The 25,737-nt window shown below is 53.5% G+C and overlaps 13 protein-coding genes across 13 annotated transcripts; 7 read left to right on the top strand and 6 right to left on the bottom strand.

The window, feature by feature from the left end:
- Nucleotides 1-66: 66 nt before the first annotated feature.
- BAUCODRAFT_122115 (uncharacterized protein) lies at nt 67-366 on the top strand (the record flags this gene model as incomplete). Its single annotated transcript, XM_007677728.1, has 1 exon — nt 67-366. One exon carries the CDS (start codon nt 67-69, stop codon nt 364-366), a length of 300 nt encoding a protein of 99 aa, XP_007675918.1.
- A 237-nt stretch (nt 367-603) lies between these two features.
- On the bottom strand, nt 604-2,671 carry BAUCODRAFT_69134 (uncharacterized protein; the record flags this gene model as incomplete). The annotated part of the gene is made up of 2 exons (XM_007677301.1): nt 604-2,459; nt 2,512-2,671. 2 exons carry the CDS (start codon nt 2,669-2,671, stop codon nt 604-606), a joined length of 2,016 nt encoding a protein of 671 aa, XP_007675491.1.
- A 584-nt stretch (nt 2,672-3,255) lies between these two features.
- BAUCODRAFT_130743 (uncharacterized protein) lies at nt 3,256-3,993 on the top strand (the record flags this gene model as incomplete). Its single annotated transcript, XM_007677727.1, has 1 exon — nt 3,256-3,993. One exon carries the CDS (start codon nt 3,256-3,258, stop codon nt 3,991-3,993), a length of 738 nt encoding a protein of 245 aa, XP_007675917.1.
- Nucleotides 3,994-4,150: 157 nt separating this feature from the next.
- On the bottom strand, nt 4,151-5,521 carry BAUCODRAFT_460889 (uncharacterized protein). The gene has a single exon (XM_007677726.1). The coding sequence runs from the start codon at nt 5,433-5,435 to the stop codon at nt 4,308-4,310; it is 1,128 nt and encodes a 375-aa protein (XP_007675916.1). The 5' UTR covers nt 5,436-5,521; the 3' UTR covers nt 4,151-4,307.
- A 972-nt stretch (nt 5,522-6,493) lies between these two features.
- On the top strand, nt 6,494-8,445 carry BAUCODRAFT_147698 (glycosyltransferase family 22 protein; the record flags this gene model as incomplete). Its single annotated transcript, XM_007677725.1, has 2 exons — nt 6,494-6,694; nt 6,748-8,445. The coding sequence occupies 2 exons, from the start codon at nt 6,494-6,496 to the stop codon at nt 8,443-8,445; spliced, it is 1,899 nt and encodes a 632-aa protein (XP_007675915.1).
- Nucleotides 8,439-8,692, top strand: BAUCODRAFT_33369 (uncharacterized protein). The gene has a single exon (XM_007677110.1). The coding sequence runs from the start codon at nt 8,510-8,512 to the stop codon at nt 8,681-8,683; it is 174 nt and encodes a 57-aa protein (XP_007675300.1). The 5' UTR covers nt 8,439-8,509; the 3' UTR covers nt 8,684-8,692.
- Nucleotides 8,693-10,469: 1,777 nt separating this feature from the next.
- Nucleotides 10,470-11,840, top strand: BAUCODRAFT_52089 (uncharacterized protein; the record flags this gene model as incomplete). The annotated part of the gene is made up of 3 exons (XM_007677171.1): nt 10,470-10,581; nt 10,638-11,498; nt 11,563-11,840. Coding segments are annotated over 3 exons (1,251 nt in total), but the record flags the coding sequence as incomplete, so codon positions are not given.
- Nucleotides 11,841-12,089: 249 nt separating this feature from the next.
- On the bottom strand, nt 12,090-15,161 carry BAUCODRAFT_130739 (uncharacterized protein). Its single transcript, XM_007677724.1, has 2 exons — nt 13,465-15,161; nt 12,090-13,409 (listed from the first exon to the last, which is right to left on the bottom strand). The coding sequence occupies exons 1-2, from the start codon at nt 14,747-14,749 to the stop codon at nt 12,325-12,327; spliced, it is 2,370 nt and encodes a 789-aa protein (XP_007675914.1). The 5' UTR covers nt 14,750-15,161; the 3' UTR covers nt 12,090-12,324.
- A 403-nt stretch (nt 15,162-15,564) lies between these two features.
- Nucleotides 15,565-16,170, bottom strand: BAUCODRAFT_33364 (uncharacterized protein). Its single transcript, XM_007677109.1, has 2 exons — nt 15,910-16,170; nt 15,565-15,856 (listed from the first exon to the last, which is right to left on the bottom strand). Exon 2 carries the CDS (start codon nt 15,778-15,780, stop codon nt 15,616-15,618), a length of 165 nt encoding a protein of 54 aa, XP_007675299.1. The 5' UTR covers nt 15,781-15,856; nt 15,910-16,170; the 3' UTR covers nt 15,565-15,615.
- A 293-nt stretch (nt 16,171-16,463) lies between these two features.
- Nucleotides 16,464-19,378, top strand: BAUCODRAFT_33362 (uncharacterized protein). Its single transcript, XM_007677108.1, has 2 exons — nt 16,464-18,796; nt 18,857-19,378. The coding sequence occupies exons 1-2, from the start codon at nt 16,702-16,704 to the stop codon at nt 18,943-18,945; spliced, it is 2,184 nt and encodes a 727-aa protein (XP_007675298.1). The 5' UTR covers nt 16,464-16,701; the 3' UTR covers nt 18,946-19,378.
- A 579-nt stretch (nt 19,379-19,957) lies between these two features.
- On the bottom strand, nt 19,958-21,258 carry BAUCODRAFT_33360 (uncharacterized protein). The gene has a single exon (XM_007677107.1). The coding sequence runs from the start codon at nt 21,028-21,030 to the stop codon at nt 20,098-20,100; it is 933 nt and encodes a 310-aa protein (XP_007675297.1). The 5' UTR covers nt 21,031-21,258; the 3' UTR covers nt 19,958-20,097.
- A 239-nt stretch (nt 21,259-21,497) lies between these two features.
- Nucleotides 21,498-22,805, top strand: BAUCODRAFT_575649 (uncharacterized protein; the record flags this gene model as incomplete). The annotated part of the gene is made up of 3 exons (XM_007677723.1): nt 21,498-21,537; nt 21,592-21,685; nt 21,742-22,805. 3 exons carry the CDS (start codon nt 21,498-21,500, stop codon nt 22,529-22,531), a joined length of 924 nt encoding a protein of 307 aa, XP_007675913.1. The 3' UTR covers nt 22,532-22,805.
- Nucleotides 22,806-23,433: 628 nt separating this feature from the next.
- BAUCODRAFT_42122 (uncharacterized protein) lies at nt 23,434-23,651 on the bottom strand (the record flags this gene model as incomplete). The annotated part of the gene is made up of 2 exons (XM_007677142.1): nt 23,434-23,523; nt 23,589-23,651. Coding segments are annotated over 2 exons (153 nt in total), but the record flags the coding sequence as incomplete, so codon positions are not given.
- Between the last annotated feature and the right edge of the window lie 2,086 nt (nt 23,652-25,737).

The following is a 25,737-nucleotide window of genomic DNA, read 5'->3' as shown; positions in this document are numbered from 1 at the left end:
CGAGGACTTGAGAGATAGAGATGTTGTCGGTCTAAGACACCAGATCGCACAAAGCTTGGGGATGAGATGTCGTACGCGCAACATCGGCAAACTACATTGCCGTCCCAAATACGGCCTTCTTCCGGTTTTGGTAGCAACCCTTCCACCAGCACGCAGTCATCCGCTCTGCAAGCCCGCATTAATGAGAAGAAAGTCGAGCTGGAGAATCTACGGCAACTGCGTGACCTCAGCGCAGGCCTGGCGGAGCAGATGCAGCAGCTGGAGAACAAACTGTCTACCTTGAGCTCCGGGACTGAAGCCGTTGCCGCAGTGCTTGGAAATTGGAACAACGTATTGCGGGCTGTGCACATGGCCAGCTGTAAGTGATTGAGAAAAACTGGATCATGTGCAAGCTAATGTAATCAGCTGGTATACCAAAGCCGAAAGGCACCGCTGACGGCGAAGACGAGACGCCGTTGCCACAGACGCTTGTTCGCATCCCCGTAGAGCAAGCGGCCGCAGCGCAGAGAAGCCATGATATGTCAAATGCAGACGATGATTGAAGCAGGCCATCTATCCCTCAACCATTACCGAACGCGACGCTGTCGTCCACCAAGCACTACCTCAGTGCCTGCCGTCCACGTCTGGGGTTCCGTTCTTCTCGACAAGGTCCTGCTCAAACGCTTCCTGGATCTGGACAACCTGCTCAAGCATCGCACGATCGAGCTTCTGGCCATGGAACTGAGCCAACGACTTTGCCGTGCGGATGATGTTCTTGATCTGCCTGCCATTCACGACGGCTGTTGAGAGCGCCCCATAATCTTCCTCATCCATCGGCGCCACATTATCGCCCTCCATCTTAGCGATAAAGTTCTTCCAGATCTGTTTTCGACTCTGGACGGTAAGGTCATTGTACTTGAGCGGAACGTGGATGCGAGACTTGAAGGCGTCATCGAATGTGTCGACACGGTTGGAGGTTAGGAAGAGGATGCCTTCGTAGTACTCCAGTACGCGGAGGAAGATGCTGACGAGGGCGTTCCGATGAAGATCATGCAAGGAGCGGCGTTCAAGGAAGACATCCGCTTCGTCGATAAGTAGAACTGCCTTCCAGGTCGATGCCATGTCTAGGATCTTGCTAAGCCGCTCATCCAGCGTCTCTGCATCTGTGCCCAAGTCGCCGGATGAGACCATGTAAAGTGGCCGCTCGCAGAACTCGGCCACCATTTCAGCCGTCAGGGTCTTGCCAATGCCGGGCGAGCCGTGTAGTACCATGATCAAACCTTTGCCTTTACCCTTGACGATGTCGTCGAAACCAAGGCGCTGTTGGACATGGGTGGCGACGAGTGCGCGCACAAGGTCCTTTTGCGCTGGAGGAAGTACCAACTTCTCGAAGCAATCGCGGTCCCATCCCGGAGACGATAGGTCTTTCACGAAAAAGTCGAACCACTTCTTCTCGGTGAATGAGAATCCCCGAACCATAGCGTTGCTGAGAAGGCATTGCTCATCCGTCAGTGGGTCGAGCGCGCCGTTTTGGGGGATCAGATCAACCGGTACGCCATCCTTCGCTGCGATTTTGCGGCGAGATGGCGCTTCGTTTTCACCGACCTTGAAAGCCGTTATGTTCCAGCTGGAATTCGCATTCAGACGATGGAAGGTCTTGGTGTCGACTACTACGCGACCGTCACAGTTATATCGGCCCACGCCGCATCCGCCATTTTCCAGTGCGATACCTCTGTAGTTGCAGAAGTGCATGCCTGCCAGCTTCTCGAACTCCCGACCGCGCTCCAGAAGTCTCTTTTTGGCGGCTGCTGGATCTTGGTGCCATTCGAGCGGATACGCTGTAAGCTCTCGAATGCGTTCAGTGCCGGCGAAGGCGGGAACGAAGCGGCTCGTCTGACGGGTACCGAAGTCAGTGCCGTCGAAATCCACGAATCTGAGGCTTAGCTGCAAGCCTGGAGGGTCACAGAGATACTGGGACTTCTCTAATATGAAGGCGCGCGGCTGTCCGAAGACCAGTGCGTAGACCGTGCAGCCGGGGCGGAAAGTGGTCCACAGAAGTGGGTAGGACGTCAGGCCTTGGTTGTTAAGATTGTCACACTCGGTAATGGTCTCGCTGAACTCCTCCTTGATGAAGTCGAGTAACAAGTTGAGGTGGCGAGCGGCCTCTGATCCCACTGGCATAGCTTCACCGGCAGCCTCCAGCTCCTTGTGGTAGTGATAGAGGACATGGTACGGTTTTGTGATGCTGATGTCCTTGGTGCGAAATGAGATACCAGGGTAATCGCCGATGACATCCTTCAATATGTCCTTCAGATGCTTAGAGTTGACCTGAAGAGAAACCGACTGCACGTATTTGTTGGACCTGTCCATGTGTTGAATGACGCAAAGCGCGAATTGTTCTTGCCAATCGACTTGCTCCGGGATGTCATCGTTGACTGTTTCGACATGATAGGGTCTGCCTTGTTCGGACCATTTCTTGTCTGCGAGCAGTCAGCGGCTAAGCCTACGTTGTCTTGGAGGATGTGGGCACACCGAGGAACTTCAACTCAGCACGCATGTCTCCCTCTAAGATCGCCTTGATCTTCCTCTTTGCCTCAGCATCCGGTCCACCGTCCACCCTACCGCCCTCGACTTCCTCCTCAACATCAACGCAGTCGCACTCCTCTTCGTAGTCGTCCACTTCGTGCGGCATCTCCAGCTGGTACTCTTTGGTCGCAACAGAAGTGCGTGTCATGGTTTTCCGAACCAAGAGCAAGTAAAGCTTTGATGTGGGAGATCTGGACTGGGGCTTCAAAGGCGTGCAATCGGCGAACTATATACCCATCGTTTGCGTGCAGGCTGCTGCGCAAGGCAGCAGCTCCGGTGAAGAGCTGCATGAGATCTGCCAATCAACAGCATGACTCCTCGCTGCACAATGACTGACTCAATGCCATTGGACGGCGGGCCGGTGAGTTTGATGGCATGTCAGGTTCAATACTCGATATGGTGCTGCCTGACGTGAGTCAAGCACCAAGTGGTGGCGCTGCATAGATCCAACAAGTGGTGCCTGCATGCTTGCCTGAATCCTTCAGACATTGGTAGATGCAAAGGCAACGGCAGGTTGTTGGCCGCTGTCCACCTCGATGCTGGTGTTGCACATCGGGGACGATGGTGTGAGGTTGATTTGGTGGGATGTGGAGTCGCACCGGCACCACCAACTGCAGGCACCACTGCTGGACCTCAAGTCGTCGAACGTTCTCAATACGAACATCACGAAGTCTCGCTATATGCGTTATGATGGCTCGCCAGCCTGATATAGCAACCCAAGCAAGCTTACTAGGTTTACCACGTGAAATCCGAGATCTGATCTACCTCAACCTGATCCCACAACGTACTTGCCCACCTGAGAACCCAAACAACGCCGGTGACCGTGAACCAGATGCCTCGTCACCATGTACCACGTTCTTCGAGGTGGTGTCTCCCAAGCCCGCCATGCTCCAACTCAAACTATGCAATCGCCAATTGTACGAAGAAGTTCATCACATATCCAGGAAACACCTATGGTTCCATAATGGCGCAGCTCACCTAGATATCATGGTCAAAGGCAGCTCCATATGGCCCACGTGGATATTGTTGCCGGTAACACCGTACTTGGATCCGGTGGTCGACGTGACGTTACGCATCTTCGAAGCCACAGGCTGGGGCTCTGAGTTCTCAACCCGAGCCTACAGGGCATTGTGGACGTTGTTCCGCCTGCTGGTGTTCCACGGTTCATGTCTGAACCACAATACACGAGGCCTAGCAACGCCCTTGGATATCACTAGGCTACGCTTCGACGTTCGTCTCTGCTTCCCGACATCTGTGGATGATCTGTTTGGTACCTATAGGGACGTCTTCGGCAAAATCGAGAAGCTTGCTTTTGACAATGTGGGCTTGGGGCATATTGCATCGATCGAAGCCTGCTTGGGCGACGACAAGCGTGTGTGGAGGCTGAAACAGTTGCCTACCGGCTTGACATGGGCTAGCAGGGTGTAGTGGAGGTGGCTTTGTGTCGTCTGCGTAAGTTTGAATAGCGGTGGAAGGAATGGTGACAGTGCCCAAGTTCTGCATTCGCATGGTCGCGATCTGTACGGCATGTGATCCAGCATTACTATACAATTTGTTTATCATAAAGCTCATCAAGTTAACGGAAACGCCTTTCCACGCCATCTCAGAGTTGCCTCGAAAAGTTCGAATCCCATGTCTTCCCACCCCATTTTCGATCATGACGCTGAAAAACTGGAGCAACAAAGGACCGAAGAAAGACACCGCGCCATGCAGCACAAAGACGGCTGGTCAGGACGGGCGCATCAGAAGTTGCTCGCTGTGTTGACGGCACCGTTGGGGTTGGTGTAGCCGTCGGACGACCGGCCAGAGGAGTCCCTCTTCTCCTGCGTGATGCTATCAGACGCGCGTGAGTCAAGGTAGTCGTCTTCTGGCTCAGCCTTCTGCTTCTTCCTGCCCCAGAGTCGCCACGCAACGAGTGCGATAGCGCCTACTAGGATCGCACCGCCGACGCCGCCAACGACACCGCCGACGATACTCTTGCTGGTAGTCGAGAGATTGCTGCCGTTGCCACCACCGCCTTGCAGCTCTGGCGACACGGTGGCAGTGGCGTAACCAGTCGTGCTTGAGAAGGTGCGATCAGTCGTGACAAGCTTGCTATATGTGCTGCCATCAGACGTCCAGTATGAAGTGTACGTTGAGCGTTGAGTAACGGCGGCAACAAGGGCAGTTGTAATGGTCGTAGCAGCCGACAGCGTGGAGCGATGGATTGTGGATGAGCCTATCACGACCAGATCGCTCGCAGTGCCAGTTTCGGTGCTGATGACGAAGCTCGACGAAGGTGTCGAGGCTGGAGCAAGGGTGGAGGTAGTGATCTCCGACGTAATGGTTGAGCCATCAGAGTTCGTCGTGGTGACGGAGATGGTTTCAGGCAGCACGGTGGAGCTCGGAGCCTGCGAAGATGTCTGTGATGAGCTCCCAGACGACACTTGTGAAGACGTTCGCGATGATTGCGAAGAAGTTGCTGATGGTGACGCGGAAGACGTCTGCGATGCAGAAGTCGCGGAAGACTGAGATACAGGCGAAGCGGAAGAAGCTGAGGTTGCAGATGATGACTCTGAGCTCGACTGAGTGCTACGAGTGGTTGATGACTCTGATGATGTCTCGCTCTGGCTGTTTGACGTAGATGATGTTGGAGACGTCGATGGTGTGCTCGAAGTTGTGGGTGAGGGTGTGTTGCTGGTCGCCGATGTCGTTGACGGCTGCTGGCTCGTGGTCGAGGACTGGGTAGACGTCACCGTTGTGCTCTGCGCGGTGCTCGTCGTCGTCGAAACACCCGTGCCAATAACCTGCCTCTTAGGCTTAGGCATGATTCCTGCGGGTAGCTCCTCTGCCTTGATGGTCGCAAAACCGAAAGCAAAGAGCGACAACATGATGATCAACTGCTCCCCGAATGAGCCTTGATGAAGCGAAAGGCCAGTCGCGATGGAAGTGTTCTGCTAGGTATATGGAAAAGCAGCGAGCGGATTCGATTGGCTCTTTGCCCGAAATTACCGGCCGGTCGCGAACGTCTTGTGAGTTGGGGCAGTGAAGTGAGGTCGTAAACTATGTCACTGCTGGGGCCAAGTCGAGAAGATAGCGGAAAAGTGTCGGAAAGCTGTAAACGAGCGTGGAAGGCAATAACGAAGAGATGTCAATTGACAAAGCAAGAGTAGTGTTACAACGGAGCGGCAGCTGTGGGAGAGAAAAGAGGAACACGAGCGATGGCTGCATCGACGAGTAACCTTCGCCTGCAGGCGATCCACTTCCCGAACCCCTGAAAATAGTACGCCTTCTTGCCCGATTGGGACGGTTACGTTGCGGGTTCGCCGCGATGCAACAGCGCCAGCATCATCGGTCTGTGACCGTAACAGTATCGAACAAGAGACAGCACACTCACATGTTTCGTCTCTTACATGTGCCGACCTCCTCCGTTGAGTCCTGCGATACTTAAGATCGCACTCATGCACTGTGTCCTGGAGACAGCCGATCCTCGCGATCTTCGCAAACTTGCAACACGGAGCTTGTCTGGGCGAGGCTTGGTGCTTGCTCCGGAAAGGGTTGAGCCACGCTTAGTGTACAGCCGCGTTTGCTGTCTCACATCAGCACGGCCATACCCGCCGACTCCACGTCTCGTTGCGACGGTTACATAGACTCACTTTCGAGGTCCTGTAAGAAGCAGAGATATCGAATATGCGTCTCGTTACCTACGACGCGGTCAATCATGATGGAAGCAGCAGAGTGCGAATAACAGCCACCGAAGTGTGGGAAGCAAGGTTCGCGTTTGGCTCGGCGACTCCCGCCCGTTTGTTGCACTGTCAGTTAACGTCTTGTTCTGCCACCTCTCTAACTGGCCAATGTCTCAAAACCTGAAGAGCCGCACGGGTAACTCATAAGCCCTTAAGAGGTATGTCTGCAACTTTCAAGGGCAAGCGATAAGGTACTTGCATCGATGGCGGTGAAGGACAACGCAATAGCCAAGCCAGACATATCCTTCAAGTTGGAGGTAGCCATCTTACTTGCTCTCTTCTCTTTACGTGTCATCAATGCCTTGAGTGTTCAAACCTTCTTCCAGCCAGATGAGTATTTTCAGTCTCTTGAACCGGCATGGCGGATCGCGTTCGGCGAACAGAGCGGCGCATGGATAACCTGGGTATGTGCCCGGCTTTACTTCCTATGGACTAGACACTTATGTGTTACCGTTAGGAATGGCGAGAGCAACTTCGCTCGTCTCTGCATCCCATGCTGTTCGCCGCTGCTTACCGAACGGCAGATGGACTCGCCAAACAGTTTCGAGTTGATCACGATGCTCGTACTGCGCTGCTTCTGGCAGCGCCCAAGATCTTACAAGCCGTGATTGCAGCAGCAGGCGACTTCTTTACGTGGCAAATTGCTCGAAGACTTTATGGGTCCCAAAGTCGTACCTCTTTCGCAGCTCTGGCTTTGACGGTGTTCAGTCCTTGGCAGTTCTTCTGTTCGGTGCGAACATTCTCCAATTCTTCCGAAGCCGCGTTGACGGCTGTTGCGCTCGCTTACTGGCCGTGGCACTGGTTTCTACAGCCTAGCGAAGGGCACTTGAACTCCGTGAAAAAGACACCATCGAAACGAGATGTTGACGCAGAGGCTAAGGAAATGGTGCAGCAGTTCAAGTCATTTCTTGAGCATGGAGACTCGGTACGATCAAACGGTGCTACGAAAGACGATTCAAAGGACGTGGCCGCACTACCTGCCTCCCCTCCTGGCCTTTACCTATCCTTGACCGCTGCGGCACTGGCTTGCATCCTTCGGCCAACCAACCTCATTATCTGGGCTACCATCTCGGTCAGCTTACTTGTGCGCTACGGTACTCCGCAAAAGGCGGTTACACTGGCGCAGGGCGGCTTGCTCTGTGGCTCCGCCGTCTTCATTGCCTCGCTCGGCGTGGACAGAACGTACTATGGAGAGTGGACGTTTCCGCCATTGAATTTCATCTATTTCAATGTGGTACAAGCTATAGCAGGTTTCTACGGCCGAAACCGCATCGACTACTACTTTACTGAAGGCCTGCCCTTGCTGCTTACAACTGCGCTTCCGTTTGCGCTCTCTGGGCTTTGGGAGTCGTTACGGCCCGGACTAGACAAACCAGGCTTTAGGGGTTATGAAGAGCGCCAGGCTCGCCTTATCATGGCATTTGCTGTACTATCGACTGTGGTTGCGTTCACTCTGCTGGCTCACAAGGAAGTGCGTTTCGTCTATCCGCTCCTACCTATCCTACATGTCCTAGCCGCAAGACCGATGGCTGCATTCTTCGATCCCTTTCCACTGCCAAGGAGTAAGGTGAAGATCGGTGTACTGGCGCTGATGCTCACATTCAACGTATATATTGCGGCGTACGCGTCTTTTGTGCACCAACGTGGTGTCATCGACGTCACGGACTTCCTTCGGCAGGAGCAGGAGCGCAGATTGGCGCACTCAATATCCCTGTCTACGCCGTCGAACCTGACTGTTGGCTTCTTTATGCCGTGTCACAGCACACCGTGGCGCAGCCACCTGATTCGTCCGGAGACCAAAGGTTGGGCCTTGACGTGCGAGCCGCCCCTTAACCTCAGTACGGAGGAACGCGCAACGTACGAAGATGAAGCCGACATCTTCTACAACCATCCCGCTTCGTGGATCGAGGACAACATGAAAGACCGGAAGAGCATCATGAGGAATGCCTCGCCCAACCCAGCGTCTACACCTAGCGACGGAACGAGGAGAGAGTGGCCTGAGTACCTCGCCTTCTTCGAGCATCTCGAGCCTGTCATGAACAGTGTGCTCGGGCCGACACGGTACGAGGAATGTTGGCGAGGCTTCAATACCCATTGGCATGACGACTGGAGGAGGCAAGGTGATGTGGTAGTGTGGTGCATGCGAGAGCCGTGATGCTTGCAGCACACCACTGCGGTGCGCTTTGTCTTGAAATATAACCACGGGACCGCTGCCTCAGATGACGCTTTGGTGTGCTCCCTTCCCATCCCCACTGCGCTTGTATCGCATGCTGATGGACCCCACAGAACCTCCTGGTAGAGCTCGATGCAGCGGCTGTTGTGTACTGTCCGAGGATGACGATTTGATATGCCACCTGGCGACCTGCCTGTCAATGAACCCATTAAAACCGTGACAGTGACCATATCCACGGCTTGTCGAGGCATACGCACGCCAGAAATGGGTGGCCGGGCTATGAAGGGCAAAACATTCCGAAATGAATGCTGTGCGCTCGGCTGTGGGCTTAAAATAGAACGCCAAACTGGTATGTCTCACGATCTCTTACGTGAACACAACTACAACGCACGGGACTCCAGGACATTCAACTTGACTGTAAGTCAACCCGAAGACGATCACAGAAGCTTAGAAGCCTCGTCTACTGCCGCTGTCCTGCTCCACCAACAAAGTTATCCAGCAGACACCCTTTGCTAGTGAGAGGCGATTCTGACCCCGATCATCACGTCGTGCCCAACATGTGCGAAGCCATTGACCGGACCTACAGCTGCTCACACCACCGCCAGAGTGTCAGTCATTGCAAGACAGGCTTTCACCTTCACTTCAGCTGTCCAGAGACCAAAACGAAGAAAGAGACCAAAGTTTTCTGTTGCCGGCAAGGGCGCTGCGACAGAGAGATCGCGCCTTTGGAAACGAAGCTCAAGAGTGCAGAGGCCCGACGAACAGTTGCACGAAGCGAGCACGAGAGGATAGGTGCCATTTTCGCAAGGCGAACGCTTGAGATGCGGAGAAGAACGCAACTGCGGCGATGAAGGAGTTGCAGGCGGTCGTGAACGAGCATGCAAGGTGTGAGGCGGAAAGGGCGCGAGATACTCTGGAAGCTTGAAAGTAGCGATGACCATGCGCCTGCTAGAGAAACTCGTAAAACTGGTTGCCGTGTTTGTGGGCCAACCGACTAATCTCTTGCAAAATTTCACAAACGATGTGCAAGGTTGCGCTGATGTGGTGACAATGGTGCTGAACGTGGACTGTCAATGTGGGATTGTGCTTAACAAGATCTCGTCAGTGTCGTAGACATTGCCACAGGCATCGAGCAGTCAGATAGTGTCGTGATGGCGATAATGGTCTAAACGCGGGCTGCCATAGTGGGATCTATGTACTCATATGCTATAAGTCCTCGTAAGACCCATCGGCTCGAATGGCACTACGGACTCTGGACCAACTAGGTCGACGTAGTAAAGACGTTTCCCGATATATAACTTCAAGCACCCAGTGTCCTACAAGGCGGACCAGGATGGTGGCGCTCCAATAGAGCAATCCTCAATCGAAAAATATGTAGCAGCAGTACCCGCAACTGCTCAGTTGAACGGCAAGTGCTCAGAACTCCAATCGATGACGCCGATGCTCGCTTCATTCACGTATCCTTCGGCTCGTCATCCGAGAGCGTACGTCGCGGGTCATAAAATATTCCGGGCGTGCCTATGATCCATGTCAATGATAAGGGTCGCGGTCGACTAGAACCGTGCCTACTGTGGCATCCGCTGTCGCCAGCGCCCAAGCAGATATATGATCTATTTGGTGGTGCTTCGGCGTCGAGTCGAGAAAAGCAGATGCCTTGCCTTTATCGAACAATTTACGAGTGTTAAGCTATTAGAAGCCTCACCAAGCGCGACCCTAGGCAGGGTTGAGTCGAGGCTCTCGGACCTGAGCTCCGAATGACCTCACAATTGACACTCTATCTACGCTACATTGAGCATCACCGAACACTTCGTCATGCTGCGGCAGTTGGACGCATTGAGTAAGTCGGTATAGCCGTGAACTTGCGGCTGCTGCGGGAAGTCTACTTCCTCACAGCCATTGAAGGTTTGTACGAAGTATAACATTGTTCGTTGTCTCTATCTCTGATCGGACTCATCCCACATTCACCCGCCATATCAGTCCTCCATATCACTTCCCTGTCACTCACCATGGATACTAAAAACCCGAACAAGGATTTCCGCACAACACCAGAGTATGCAGAGTACCAGGCAGAGAACTTCTGGGCCAGCAATGAAGGCAAGGTGCCGCCGTTCAATACGGGTATGATCCTCACCATCGATACTGTCCCTTCAATCAGAAGCTGACTCCATATACAGAACCGGCCCAGCTCGAACAGCGTGCCAAGGAGAAGCTGAGCGAAGGCGGCTGGTTCTATGCCTCCTCCAACGCTGGCCAATCCACCACCCACCTTGCCAACCGCCAATCCTTCTACCGCCATAAGATCGTTCCGAAGATGCTCGTCGACACCAACAAGCGGGACACCAAGCACGAGATCTGGGGCCACAAGGTCAGCGCGCCCGTCGGCTTCGCTCCGGTCGGCATCAACAAGATCTACCACCCACTCGGTGAGCTACCAGTGGCCAAGGTCGCGAAGGAGCTCAATCTGCCATACTGTCTAAGCACGGCGGGATCAACATCGATCGAAGAAGTAGCTGCAGCGAACGGCGAGGGGCCGCGCTTCTTCCAGCTGTACATGCCACATGACGACGAATTGACCGTCTCTCTCCTCACCCGCGCCTTCAACTCCGGCTTCACAGCCTGCATCCTGACAGTAGACACATGGCAGCTGGGCTGGCGACACAACGACATCAACACGTCCAACTACGCCTTCTACCACGGCATCGGCGCCGACCTCGGCCTCACGGACCCGGTCTTCCAAAAGCGACTGGCTGCGGACGGTATCGACCCCAAGACGATGCCGAACGAAGCAGGTCGCAAGTGGATCGACAATGTCTGGCACGGCCGCGCACACTCGTGGGAGAAGATTCCGTGGGTCATCAAGACGTGGAAGGAGATCAGTGGTGGCAAGCCGTTCGCCATTAAGGGCATTCAGTCTGTGTCCGATGCTAGGAAGTGTGTGGAAGTCGGCTGCGACGGTATCGTTGTGAGCAACCATGCCGGCCGACAGGTCGATGGAGCGACGGGAAGCTTGGACGCACTCGAGAACATCGCCAATGGTGAGCACTCTCTCCACATGATCTTGTCCACCTCTCCACCAGCACTAACTCTTTCGCTTTCCAGCCGTCGGCGACAAAATCTACATCATGTTCGACAGCGGCATCCGCGGCTCAAGCGACATCGTCAAAGCGCTCTGCCTCGGCGCACAGTTCGTCTTCGTGGGCCGACTGTGGATCTACGGCCTCAGCATCATGGGCGAGCACGGCGTGAGGCACGTCATGAAGTCTCTGCTGGCAGATTTGGACATCCTGTTCAATGTGGCGGGCATTCAGAATGTCGGTCAGCTGATTGGGAAGAAGGATGATTGGATTGAGAGCCATCCGCGCGGGCAGAGCTTGCTGGCGGAGAGGGCGATGTTGTAGAGTGCTTGTTTTTTAATGATGATATGTGAGTTAAGATAATACGATAGATGCTTGGAAGCTTGTTGAGACATACCGATGACGCAGTCATTTGCTTGGTACCAATTTGGCGGCTTTGCTACACGCGTCTGGCGTTACAATGCGTAGGTGAGCAATGGTCAACGATCAAGCAGGTTCACATATGGAAAGGAGTCAAGCGACAGTTAAAAGGTAGTATGAAGGCGCTGGCGAGGACACAACGCCCAGTAGTTTGTTTCCATCTTGCTCTTGTATTCTTGAGCAACAAGTTAGCTACCATGCAAATGTCATGCCATATATATGCTAGCGAAAGTGGTATCTCAACGTCAGTTCAATCTCCAAACGCCAAGAGCCTCATCGTCGCCATAAAATCGTGGGTTCGCATGTTCCTCAATGTATGCAGAGGCGCGCGCCTAACAACCAACACCAGCCCGCTGCCGACAATTCCTTACCGACCTTCGAAGTCGCTCAAATAATCGCCCGCCTGATTGCCACCCTGAACGCCATACTGAAAATGACCCCCCGCTTGCGCCTGGCCCATCCCCATCGTCTGCCCCATCCCCATCCCGCTCATCGGGTTCATTCCCATCCCACCCATCCCCGGATCAGCATAACCACCACGACCACTAACACCACCCATTTCATTCTCAGACATATCATCATAATACTCACCACCACTAGAAGCATCAAAAGAGCTCCGCCCACTGTACTCCTCCTCCGGCGGCGGACCTTGCGGCATGGCATTCCAATCGATCCCCGCCAGGGCGGGATACTGCTGCAGCAGCGCGGTGGGGAATAGCATATCCATCTGCGGCGCGTTGAGCATGGGCTGGGGCGCGACGAACCCCGCCGCGGCTTGTGCGTGGGCGTGCTCGTCCATCCACGCTTTTTGCCGCTCGGCTTGCTCTTCCTCGAGTAAAGGTTTGATGCAGACGCGGCCGGCTTCGGAGCGGAAATGGCGGCCGAGCGCGTCTGCGCGGGCGAAGCGGCGGCCGCAGCCCCATTGCACGCCGCTTTGGAGGTTGCCTTTGCAGACGAATTTCTTCTCGCCCGAATGAAGGCCTTCGTGGCGTTTGCGGTCGTGTTGGCGCGCGAAGGCTTTGCCGCAGACGGTGCAGACGAAGGGTCGCTCGTCGGTGTGTGTGCGGAGGTGTGAGCGCAGGTTGTAGGCTCGTGTGAACTTCTTGGGGCAGAGTGTGCATTGGAAGGTGGCGGGGTGTCTTTGGCCGCGGGTCCTGTCTGCGCCGGTGGATGGGGTTCGCTCAGGCTCGGCAAGACCGAGGATGTAGTCACGTTGGTCGGAAGTGTGGCTCGAGCTCCTCGCGCGGTTTCCCACCGAGCCGTTCCGACCACGCACAGGAGATGGCGATCGTGACGAAGGCGGGTTGTCCGAGGGTACGAGTAAGTCGCTGGCGTTGGACTGCTGCGGTTGTAGGGAGGGTGACCGGCCGCGACCAGAAAACCCGGGAGTGGATGGCCGTGCTCCGCCAGCATATGAGTCTGACTTTGCACGCATGCGGTTGCGGCTTTGGGCTGAACAATCATTAGCACGTGTCACAGGAGAGACAGTATGGTCGATCGGACTTACTTCGCATAGGCGGACTAAGCGTGTCCTCCGCGTTTCCGGGCCTCACATTCTCCACAGGATTCGACGGCGCATAGTCAATGTTGATTTCCGGTGGGCTCATCGTATCCGCTGCGCCTTCTGGGTTCTGCGGCAAAGCCGGAAACGGCTCGTGCCCGGCGCCAGGGTACAGATCTAGGCCATTTGGTTGCTGCACAAAATGACCGTTCATGCCTGTGTTCAGGCCGAAGTTGTCGTCCGAGGTGAAGGCGGGTAGCGGTTGCTGTTGTTGTTGTGGTGGTAGCCTTGGCGAATGGCCTGGGCTGATATAATTGTGCTGGTGCTGGAGCTGGTTGTCACCGCTGATAGAGATGCCTTGGAAGCCCAGGTCGCCAGTGAATATCGGGTCGTTAGTTGCGTCAAGCAGCGGCGAAGTATGCGCGTTCGGCTCAAAGCTGTCGAGAGTGCTCATGTAAGGTGAGGCTTGGTTCGAATGTGATGACAGCTCGGAGATGTTGTCCGACGGTATCCGCCTGTGCCTGTATGCGCCCATGGGCGCCCATTCGTTCTGCACATGCGCGTACATTGCGCTCGAGGGGTCTAATGACTCGGATGTGTTCCGTGGCCGGTTCATGTTCTGGAAGGTGAGCTGCTGGAAGCTAGGTGATGCGTGCGGGCTTGGGCTCTGCGAATGCCGGTGGTTCGTTTCCGGAAGAAGGTGCGGCGGAGTAGGCGAGTGGGATGGCATCATCGTGGCCATTGAGTCGAATGCGCCCGTGTGATTCTCCACGCTGTTCTGCACGCTACCGCCAAAGTTTGCGTCCAGGTCGGCCAAGAGTGAGGGGTCCAAAGATGCGCTTTGGTCGAAGGATGTCTGGTTGAGGTCGTAGGAAGGGAATGCGCTCGTGTTGGCGTGGGCCGCACTCTGACTCAGACCGGGCAGGAGGTGATCGCCGCCCGGACCGCTGTGCCCCAAGTGCTCGTAGTCTTGCGCTGACAGCCCTGCGGACTGTAGAAAGGTGTGCTTGTTGATGTCTGCGGTATGCGACTGCTCCAGCTGTTGCTGCTCTTGCTGCTCGAACTCGGTATATGTGGGACCGAGGGACCACTTGAGGTTCGCTTCTTGCGTGAAGCTCTGATCGCCGAAGGCACCTGAGGCTCCCTGTGCGTTGAGTGGATTGAAGTGGTCGTGGGCGATGTGGTTGTGGTTATTAGTCAAACCGGTGAAGGCAGCATTAGGCGGCGGATGAGGTGAGGCGGAGGGCGAGCGCCTTATTATACGGCCCATCTGATCCACCGGGGCAGACATTGTTGTGCGCGATAATGCTCGATCCAGGCACAAACGAATGTGTTGCTATACTCGGAACGCAGTGACTTGAGGGCTCGAGTTCAATGAGCGCGCGAGATTGGCAGCGCTTGGGCCACGAGAAGGTGGGCGGAGTAGTCAGACGAAGGAATCGCGCCTAAATCGAAACTACGAACCCTCGCGACCACTTGCCGCCGGGATGTACCTGCGCGAAATTGGAGGTAGGTAGGTACACACGCCGTGACGCAGTTTCACGGGACGTAGTTCATGGGCGCAGCAGACCGAGGCGACCGAAGTAGTAGAGAGCTGCTCAGCCTCGCCTACATGTACCGGCTACCCTGCAGCCTTGCTAGCGTATCGACCGACACCAATCAATGTGGGCGACCTCTGAGAGATGTCCAGACCGCTGTCCATCTTCCTACCGTCCAAGAGGATGCGGTATTGGCTCGCCCATGAGATGCGCAACACTGTCCCGCATAGCCATCAATCAGTCGCCACGGGTCCAAAAGTGTCATCATTCCAAGTGATGTCGTCCGGAAGAGTCCTCGCCTATCACTGAACAGTTTCCCAAGATAGCTCACGGACCACGGACGATGAACCTTCTGAGTATGGTGGGGTCGGAAACTCAGAGCCTTAGGCAACCCGCCGCACACTCCCGAGATGTATTCCTCGACCCTTCTACCGCTTCGAGACATTGCTCAACAGTCAGCGGGCTGACCGACACCAAGTCGCCATGAGAGACCTTTTGGTTTCGATCTACGACGACGCTCAGGCAAACCCGATGTTCGCCACGATCGTGCTGATCCGCGAAGATAATCTCCCACACGAGCCATTTGCGGCGAACACGGCCGCCTAAGTCGCTGTCCAACTCACGCGATCCCTAAACCCTCGTGAAGCACGTTGAACGGTGTGTCATCTGCTCGACGTCGATCACGCACAGACATCAACGTTAAGATCTGAAACGCACTTAAGGTCTCGTGGTTGTGACCACAGCCTTCCTTGGAGTATTTAGGGTGGCTGTGCTCCTCCCGCATCACATGTTGAGGCCACCCGTTCGCAGATGTTCTCCATGCATTACCACTGATCACCGTTTCATCATGTAAGAGACGGCTCACACGTCAGTCAATACGGGCTGTTGAGGTGAATGATGACTGCTGGCTTACACAAATGAATAAAAGAGCTAATCCCGCCTTCTGTGCGGCCGTACGAGCCACTACTAGACGCCGTTGCGACGATGTGCTTGCGAGCGTAAGGTGAAGGTTGCATCACATTTCCCATCCAGCGCAGTCTCACGATCTGACGACTACATGTGCCCGCCCTCCTTCAAAGTCATATCGTCAGCCATTGCGACTGTGCTCTTTGATCGAGAAGATATGGCGCGCATTACATTGCCGCTTGACTGCGTTCGAAGAAAAGCAGACAGCAACCTTGCGCGGCTTCGGGCTTCGGACATTGTGCTGCTGTTGTGTGCCCCCATGCCTTCGACTTGCGTCGTGATGTTCGTCAGCATATTCACAACGTGTTGTAGTATGTGCAGCTCCGTGCTGTGAGCGAAAGATTGACACGTGAAAAGCCAAGACGGACAAACTCAGGTGCAATGGCTTCTTAGCGTAAGGCTGAGGGAGCTCTCCACCAGTAGCCGACGGCGTTTGACGGGGGAGAGAGTTGGAAGGCCCAGCTCGAGACGAGCAATTACTAGAATAATTATTGTCAATGTTGTCCGCCGGAAATGCTCACAAAAGTGATGAAACAATCGCTCATTGCTGCTGATGAGCGGCTCCATTGACGACCCACGCTGGTGACAAGCCCTACTCCATTCGTGTGGACCTTGAGATCACTGTGGAGCTTCCGCGCTGAAGCTTCATCGGCCGCTTTCCGGCAACAGAGCTACGTAAGGTACATTTTCAAGAGCTTCTCCTGGCGCCCCGTCTCTGCACTCCGTCCTTCGACAAGTGATGGCCGCACGCCGAACGGGTCCGCGACTGCTACGATACCTCGGCTACGCTACCGCCGCCGGCGTAGTCGGTGGCGGCGTAGCCTTTCACGTCTACCGGCCGCGCGATGTCCCCGGCCTAGACAAGGCGTATGTGCCACCACCTACTTACAGTGAGACTGGCGAGTTCAAAGCGCCCAACTTCCCACGCGAGAAGACTAGGGCGGAGCAGATTGCGGACTTGAAGGCGAGCGCGGGGTCTGCCTTTCAACGGGCTAGCAGCAAGATTGCCAATGCACTCACCGGAGCGCAAGAGCAACAGCAGGCACGCAGTGATGAGGATCCGTATGACCTGCTGGTGATTGGTGGCGGCGCGACAGGTACTGGCATTGCGCTCGACGCGGCAACGAGAGGATTGAAGGTTGCACTTGTGGACAGAGACGACTTCGCAGCCGGCACGAGCAGCAAAAGCACCAAGCTCGTACACGGTGGTGTGCGATACCTGGAGAAGGCTGTCTTCGAGCTCGACTACAACCAGTATAAGCTCGTCAAAGAAGCCCTCCGCGAACGCCGCTACTTCCTCGACACTGCGCCCCATCTCTCGTCATGGCTACCCATTATGATTCCGGTGCAGAAGTGGTGGCAGGCGCCGTACTTCTGGGCCGGCACCAAATTCTACGACCTCCTGGCTGGCTCCGAGAACATCGAGACATCTTACTTCCTGACTCGCAGTAAAGCCCTTGATGCCTTCCCCATGCTCAAGAAGGAAGGCTTGTTCGGTGCCCTTGTTTATTACGATGGTGCGCACAATGACTCTCGGATGAACATCTCGCTTGCCATGACTGCTGCGCTATACGGCGCAACGGTTGTCAATCACGTGGAAGTCACCAGTCTTGAGAAGGATGCCAACGGTCGACTCTGCGGCGCTAGGGTTAAGGACAAGATCGCGGAGAACAACGGCAGCAGCGACGAGTTCACTATCAGGGCACGAGGCATCATCAACGCGACAGGTCCCTTCACCGACGCAATCCGCAAGATGGACGATCAGACTGTCGAGGAGATTGTCGCACCCAGCTCCGGCGTCCACGTTATCCTGCCCGGTTACTTCTCACCGTCTGACATGGGCCTGATCGACCCGCATACTTCGGACGGCCGTGTGATCTTCTTCCTGCCTTGGCACGGCAACACCATCGCTGGCACGACTGACGCGCCTTGTCCCATCTCACAGAATCCCGTGGCGGGCGAGAAGGAGATCAACTGGATTCTCGACGAAGTTCGACGCTACCTGCAACCTGATATCAACGTCCGCCGTGGCGATGTCCTTGCCGCCTGGTCTGGTATCCGTCCACTCGTGCGCGATCCGAAGAAGTCCAAGTCTGAAGGCCTGGTCCGCAACCATCTCGTCACGACGTCCAATTCCGGCTTAGTAACCATCTCCGGCGGTAAATGGACAACCTACCGCCAAATGGCCGAAGAAGCAGTCGACGAAGCACTCAAAGAATTCCCAACCATCAAAACACAACCAGTACCCAACCCGCCGCTCGTCAGTGGTGTAGAAGGATACCACGAGGATATCACATTCGACGGCTCATGCAAAACGCACAACGTCCGCTTGATCGGCGCCCACGGTTTCTCCAAAACCCTCTTCATCAACCTCATCCAGCATTACGGCATCGAGACGGAAGTGGCGAAGCACCTGACCACCGCCTACGGTGACCGCGCATGGAAGGTCGCCGCCTTGTGCGACCCGACCGAGCAGCGCTTCCCCGTTCGCGGTAAGCGCATCTCCGAGCTCTACCCCTTCGTGGATGGCGAGGTCCGCTACGCGGTCCGTCACGAATACGCGCAGAGCGCCGTCGACGTCCTCGCGCGTCGGACACGTTTGGCCTTTTTGAACGCTCAAGCGGCGCTCGAGGCACTGCCGAAGGTGATTGACCTTATGGGTGAAGAGCTGAAGTGGAGTTCGAGTCGGAAGGACAGGGAGTGGGAAAATGGAGTGGCGTTTTTGGGTTCGATGGGTTTGCCGAAGGGGAAGTTAGGGTTGAGCCGGAAGCAAGTCGAGAGTGGGCAGGTAGGGAAGTATGTGGATGAGGAGTATGGGATGTATGCGCGACATGGTGAGTCATCCTTTTCTAATACGAATATGTGATCAGACGTCTTGCTGACTATACGTGTAGACAAACCAGATGAGACGCTGGCGTCGGACTCGCAGTTTCATCCGGGCCAGAATCCGGTGGTCGGTGCTGATTCGCCGGTTAACAAGTAATGGTGGTTGACGTTGACATCAATGCCACTTGTACTGATATAGACGCTTAATAAAGGCGAAGTGGGCGTTCAACCTCGAAAATGTATGTGTACATAATCCAGTCACTCTGCCGCAGGCTACAGGTCTCTCAAATTGTTAAGCAGGGATCTGTTTCTTCATGCTTTTAATAGAGCCCGCCGTCGTCGCTGTGGTAGCTGCTCTTAGTATAAAGCAATACACTTAATGCACAGCATGCGCGTCCACCATGAAGCGCCTACGGAGATTCAACCGGGTTACCTGGGTTTGATCGACTCGACGGGGACCCGACATCTTCAGCCATTCTATGGACCTCCCATCATGCTTGTCAGGACCACCCCACGGCTGTCTCTTCCGTCGCTTCAAGTCAGCGCAAGGGCGTCGGCATGGCACCAAGATGCATTTGCACTCACCCTGAGGTCCTCGAGCTGCGTCTGCTGCACCATTTAGTTCCTCCTTCGATGCCCGTCCCAGCGGGTAGAACATCAGTGGTTCCCCAATACCGGCTGTGTCGATAGGCTGATACCAGTACCCTTGCCCCCTCTACTTCCAATCCTACAACTCCGCCGCCGAATCCTCCCTATACACCCGTTGCCCGTCGATACTGAGCTCATACCGCACGACGTCGCCTGACGTCACTGCAGGCTCGGTCCACAGCACACCGACGTAGAGCATCGGGTCGTCGTCGTCGTCGGGGAGTTTGAAGCGTCTGTTCATTGTTATTCCGTTGTTGGAATGGTTTGGGGTCCGGGTGGACTTCGGTTTTCGTGCCGCCGATTCTGTAGTTTCTGTTTGGTGTGCCGCCGCCGCCGATGCTGATTGAGGCGTAGGACGCTAGAGGGAGGGTACGTAAGCGTACGATCTGGTAAGGAGTTTGTTGGGGTGGCTAATGGCTCTGTTGTGTTCACCCGCGAATCCGCAGCGGCACCAGTGAGCCGGACTATGGGGAAACGGAGCAATAGCGTGGTAGTCATTGAACAGCGAGCTATGTACTGACCTTGCCTCCCACGCGGTTCGCCGCTATGCCTCCAAAGGCGTTGTCGCTCTTCGCGGTCGCACCCATTCATCCTTCAACCACCAACGCCACGCTGAAAACAAGACCTCCACCACTTCACGCCGCCACAAAGGAATCCTTCTCTACCCCACAATCAACGCCGCACTAGGCACCAACCCAGCCTCCTTCAACGTCAATCCAAAATCCGACTGATCCCACACCTTCTTCGGAAAATTCTGCGTGAAACTCGTCGCCTCCGTGCCCCCATTCTCCGCCAACGCATGCGCGACCTCAAACAGCGTCGTCTCCGCCGGGAAAGTCTTCATCACATTCCTACTCGCCGTCTGCAACCTCAGTCTCGCCTCGGCATGGTTCGCGGAGACTTTCGGAGCCGCCGCCGCCGCCGTTGCAGGTGTACTCGTCTGCTCAGTAGGCGCCCCCGGATTAAACGCCGCCGGGTTGGCGCGCATGGCCTTCTCCTCATCCGCCTTCCGTTTCCGCGCCTCCTTGTCCGCCGCAATCTTAGCCTGGATCGCCTTCTTCGCCGCCACATCGTCCGCCTTCTCCTGCCTCTTCTTCTGCGCCTCCTTGATCTGCTCCTTCCGCCTCAACTCCTCCTTCGCATCCTCCGACTCGCGCGTGTGCTTCTTCTTAATCGCCTCATTCCGCTTCGTGTTCTCCTTATCCTCCTCCGCCTGCCGTGCCCGCTTCTCCGCCAGCTTCACCCTCAGCTCCTCGAGCTTCTGCTTCTTCTCTTCCTCCGTAAGAGGAGCGAGCTCTTCGGTAGACTCGGAGAAGTCGTCGTGGCCTGTCTTTTCCGCGTGGAATTGGGCGGCGGCCATGTTGCGGAGCTTGCGGCCGCAGTCATTGCACACCATGCTCATGGCTTGCGCGGCGGGATCGGCGGCGTCCCCGGCGGCGGCTGCGGCTTCTTCTTGGATGTCTTCGAGCGATTTGTCGGCGTTCTTGTCTAGCCAGTCGATTGCGGAGGGGAGGTTGCCACCCTTTTTGAGCGCAATTTCGGACTTTTGGCGATCAAAGCCCATGTCGACGAGCTGGTCGAGGTCGGTGGACATGTTGAAGGTGTGGTGGTGTGTTCAGTAGAGCGGATGTGAGCTGTATCAACGAAGGTGTGGAGGCAGTCCACGATAGGTTCTTTATATCTTGCTGCGATGTGGCGTCCCAGAGCTTAGCCTGGCAATTTGATTGAACCGGTGCGGATGGGCGATGCTCGAGTGATGGGATTGTTGGTAGATGATTAATGAATGTTCGCGGTGTTGCTGCTGCACATGTCGGCACTCGCATCCGCCGACGTGTCGCTCTCTGCCGAATGACGAAAGGCTCACAGGCGCAGATGGCCCGTGCCAGTGAGGGAACAAGGTCCAACTTCCCTTCGCAACACGATCACCTGATAATCAACCGCTGCCTCTCACGAACCAATACATTCGCGCAGCAGACACCATCGCGACACATTGCCAGCCAGCTACCATCCGACAAGGACGCAGACCCAGGGTAGAAGACAGCGCCGCGCATCCCATCAACCATGTCCGTCGACCTTGAGCCGGCGGAGCTCGGGTTCAAGCGTGAGCACACCCTACGCACATTGGCAGCCGCAGCAGAAGGCTAATACGTGATAGGCCCCTTCAACCATGAAGTCTCTCAAGTTCTCCGCCTACACAACCCAAGCAGTGACCCCGTTGCCTTCAAAGTCAAGACCACCGCACCAAAACAGTACGTCACTGCCAACATATCTGACCTCTGCAACCTTACTAATCGCTCATGCACAGGTACTGCGTCCGCCCCAACTCCGGCCGCATTGAAGCCGGCCGCGCCGTCGAAGTGCAAGTCCTCCTCCAAGCAATGAAAGAGGACCCACCACCTGACGCCCGCTGCCGCGATAAATTCCTCGTCCAAACCGTCACCGTCCCCTCCGACCGCGAATTCACCACCGTCACGCAGATATGGAGTACCGTCGAGCAGAGCGCCAAGAGCAGCATCCAAGAGAAGAAGATCCGCGTCAACTTCCTCCCCGCCGAAGGCACGGTAGGTCCAGCAGTAACCACAAACGGCATTGCCTCGTCCCAGCACCATGACGAGGAACCACCGGCATACTCGAGCCCGGTCTCAACCATGACGCCGCAGCGAGATTTCAAGCCCAGCGGACCCATCTCCACGCCTTCGGACAAACCCGCAGGCGCGACGCACAGAGGCGAAGCGGTTGACAGCGCTCACAACCCCGCCATGTCGCAGACATCAATTCAGAGCACCACTTCCGCCATGTCCAACCAGCTCAGCTCGACCGCCGCAGCAATCACTTCAGCCATTCCAACTTCACAGGCCGACCTGCAAAAGCAGCTCGATGCCGCGAACGCGCAGATCAAGTCACTGCAGCAGCAGGCGACGGAAGGTCTGCGCCAGCGGAACATCATCTCCGGGGATGAGAAGAAGGCTGCCGATGGGTCGTCCTCGACTACGACGACGAGTCTGCAGAATCGGCCTGCGCCGGGAGGTGTGCCGGTGCAGTATGTGGCGTTGTTGTGCTTGGTTTGCTTTTTGCTTGCGTACTTTCTCTTCTGAGGCAGTCACAGAGAGAGTCAGGATGAGAGTGAGGGAGTGAGGGAGAGGTTATATGACAAAGACCGACTTCCAGAGTGGCAAGCCGGATTGCCCTTTTGTTACGTCTAGGCTGATACAGAGGGCTCCACATTACGACTAGGCTACCGAAACGGTTTGATGGCGAGACTGTTGCGCTAGGCTAGGCTGCCCTCTGCCGTGATATGCAGACGACGCTCGCCCATTGGTGCGGCTCTGGTTATGCTGGGCGTTCGCAGTAGGTCAGAGTGAGGATGGGCATACAGCGTTGTTTATGTGTGAAGATACGTTCGACAAACCATCTTAAAGCAGTGCAGTTACGCAGCCTGAGGACCACGTGACTCTGACTCTGACTCTGGAGCCTGCCCTGCTCCTTCCAACCGCATGGAAAGATTGTAGGATGCTATAGCTTATTGATGATCCTTACTGCCTGCGATGGGCGCATGTGGAATAACCGAGACTGCTCGTCTGCTTTCCCAGAAGCACAGTGGAGGCTGCACACTATCGCACTGCACGATGTCGCTTCAGATCCATCCACGGGAAGCGGATAAGCCAGGCGGCCATCATGACTGCTGCCGACGCTCGTTCTAGCTCTATCTTGGTTGTGGCTATGGCTATGGCTAGAACGCATTGAAACAAACAACTTACCAATCCATGATACGCAGCTCATGCGCAGTTTGTATCGTTCATAATCACAGTCATTGACATCCTAAAGCACGATGCTCTCGTAAGAATAATAGCCAGGTAGTCCTTGGAGAAAGCGTTTTCGCGCCTTCTCACTTCTTCTGCCCTTCTTCGGCCTTCTTCGCCAGAGCTGCAAAAGGTGTTAGCGCCAACACTGTCGGCTGTGCGATTAACGACATCAGAGGCGTAGGTAGATGGGTGCATTTACCGGCTTGTTGCTTGGCCAGCATAATGGCGGCCACCTTTTCCTTCTCGCGCTGGAACTCGCTGCCAGTCATGTTGTTTTTGGCTTTCTGTGGTAACAAATTTCATCAGTCGGATTGCGCGGCGTGCGAAGATTGTAGTCGTATCAGCGTACCTTGCCGGCGGCTTCCTTTTGGTTCTTTTCGCGCGCCTTGTCGCGCTGGTTGCCACGAGCCATGATTAAGCTGCTGCTGGGTGGGGTCACACTCGCTCGCGCAATACGTTCAGACGCTTATGACCGGCTTGGTCTGTGTGGAAGCGTATGCTTGTTTCGTGGAGAAGGCTTGAGTACGTGTGGTAATGGCCTGTGGTGACAAATGCGGCCAAAGAAAGAATGTTTGCCTTGCCCTTGCGGCTGATGCACGTTCTAGTATCGCACTAGAACCGTTATCAAAAACCTTGTCGCACCGCGGCTGTCTCCGCGTCGCAGGGTCGCCTATAGTAATGTAGACGCGTAATATGCTGCTTTATTTTGACCTTGCTATCGCTTATAGATAAGACTAAAGTTAATATAGCGATCTCTATATCGCTTATTTAAGATATTACTAGTTACTAGTAGCTATAGCTTAATACCTACTATATTATATCTACTAAGTAATACTTTACTATCGACTACTAGACTACTCGACGAGTACTAATATTACGACATAATTAGTATAGATATAGCTATACTCTAGTGCTCGATCCTTAGTAAGTTAAGCTAGTAGTATCTAAGATATTAGCTCGACTACTTGCTATTAAATATAGCTCGATAGTAAGTAGAAGGCGACTGTCGAGTATAGCTCGACGTAAGCTATAATAAGACATAAATCTCCTTTATATATAATAGCGATAGATTTCGTAGTTAGAAGTTTATATTTAACTTATATTATAAACCGACTAATTAGAATTAACTTATTACCTTATTCTAATCTCTTATATTAATTATACTTTAACTAAGTAACACTTTACTATTAACTACTAGACTGCCTAATAAGTACTAACTCTACTTATAACGATAGAATTACTTAATTTCTATTATATAAGTATAATAGTATATAATACTTTAAATACCCTTAAGGATATCTATTACTAGAAGACCTAAGTAGAGTACCTCTACTTCTAGTAAAGTAGGAAATACTAATATAGTATACTCTACTAACTATAATCGGTCTAACGATAATATAAAGGTCGCTAAACCCGACTTATACTATAGAGACTAAGAGAAACTCGACAACTAGTTTAACTAGATATATATCTTCTTCGAGTTTAACTCTATAGAGCCTATAAAGCGAAGTCTATTTATAATAGCCTTCCTTCGAGGCTATACTTAGTACTACCTTAAACTATATCTTACTAAGTACCTCGATAGTAACCTAGAATATAACGAAGATATTACTAGAATCTTTAGAGTATTTATAAGACTTAAGATAATCTTATAATAAGTCTTTATAGTCTCTAACGAAGTCGAGAATATAGTTCGCGTTATTTAAGATATTAAGTAGACTAAATCTATATCGGACTATATAACCTAGTTTAAGAAGTACTTATAACTTACTAACTAGAATAATATAGCTCTATATACTATATATTACTAAGGCCTAAAGAATTAGGTTAAGGATAAGCTAATAAGATATAAGGGCGTTACTAAGGAACTAGACTAATTAATTAGGGCCTCTATTATAATTAATAATAAGCTTTATAAATATATAATAGAGAAAGGCTATAAGTTTAACTTCTAGTATCCTCCCTATAGTTAGAAAAATTAAGGTAGAAATCGGCTATATTATACCGACCTATATAGACTAGAAGTAGCCTCTATATACTTAGATATAATAAAGAAGGGAAACTCTAAAGATAGCTATAATAAGAATAGTAAGAAACTATACTCTAGAGGAAAGAAAGTAATTATATATTATATATATAGTAAGGAAGGCTATATAGTAAGAAATTATAGTACTAAGAATAAGATATAGCGGCTATAATTTAATATAATACTAAGAATAAGATATAGCGGCTATAATTTAATATAATACTAGGAAAATCTAGGAAGCGTAAGGTAATAACCTTATAATAACCTTTAAAAGATAATAGAGAATAGAGAATACTATAAGACTTTAGTAAGAGGCTAGTTACTAGCGAAGTAGATAACTCTAAGTAGTTTCTATAAGAATAGAATACCGCTACTAATAAGGCTAGCGAGCCTATAGAAGATAGTAAAGGCATATTAAAAAAAGAAGAATAGAAGTTAGTATAGGTCGAAGAAAAGAAAGAAGTACTATATA

The sequence above is a fragment of the Baudoinia panamericana genome, assembly GCF_000338955.1.
Source record: "Baudoinia panamericana UAMH 10762 unplaced genomic scaffold BAUCOscaffold_5, whole genome shotgun sequence".
Classification (NCBI taxonomy): Eukaryota; Fungi; Ascomycota; class Dothideomycetes; order Mycosphaerellales; family Teratosphaeriaceae; genus Baudoinia; species Baudoinia panamericana.
This window is presented reverse-complemented; position numbering and strand designations above follow the sequence as displayed.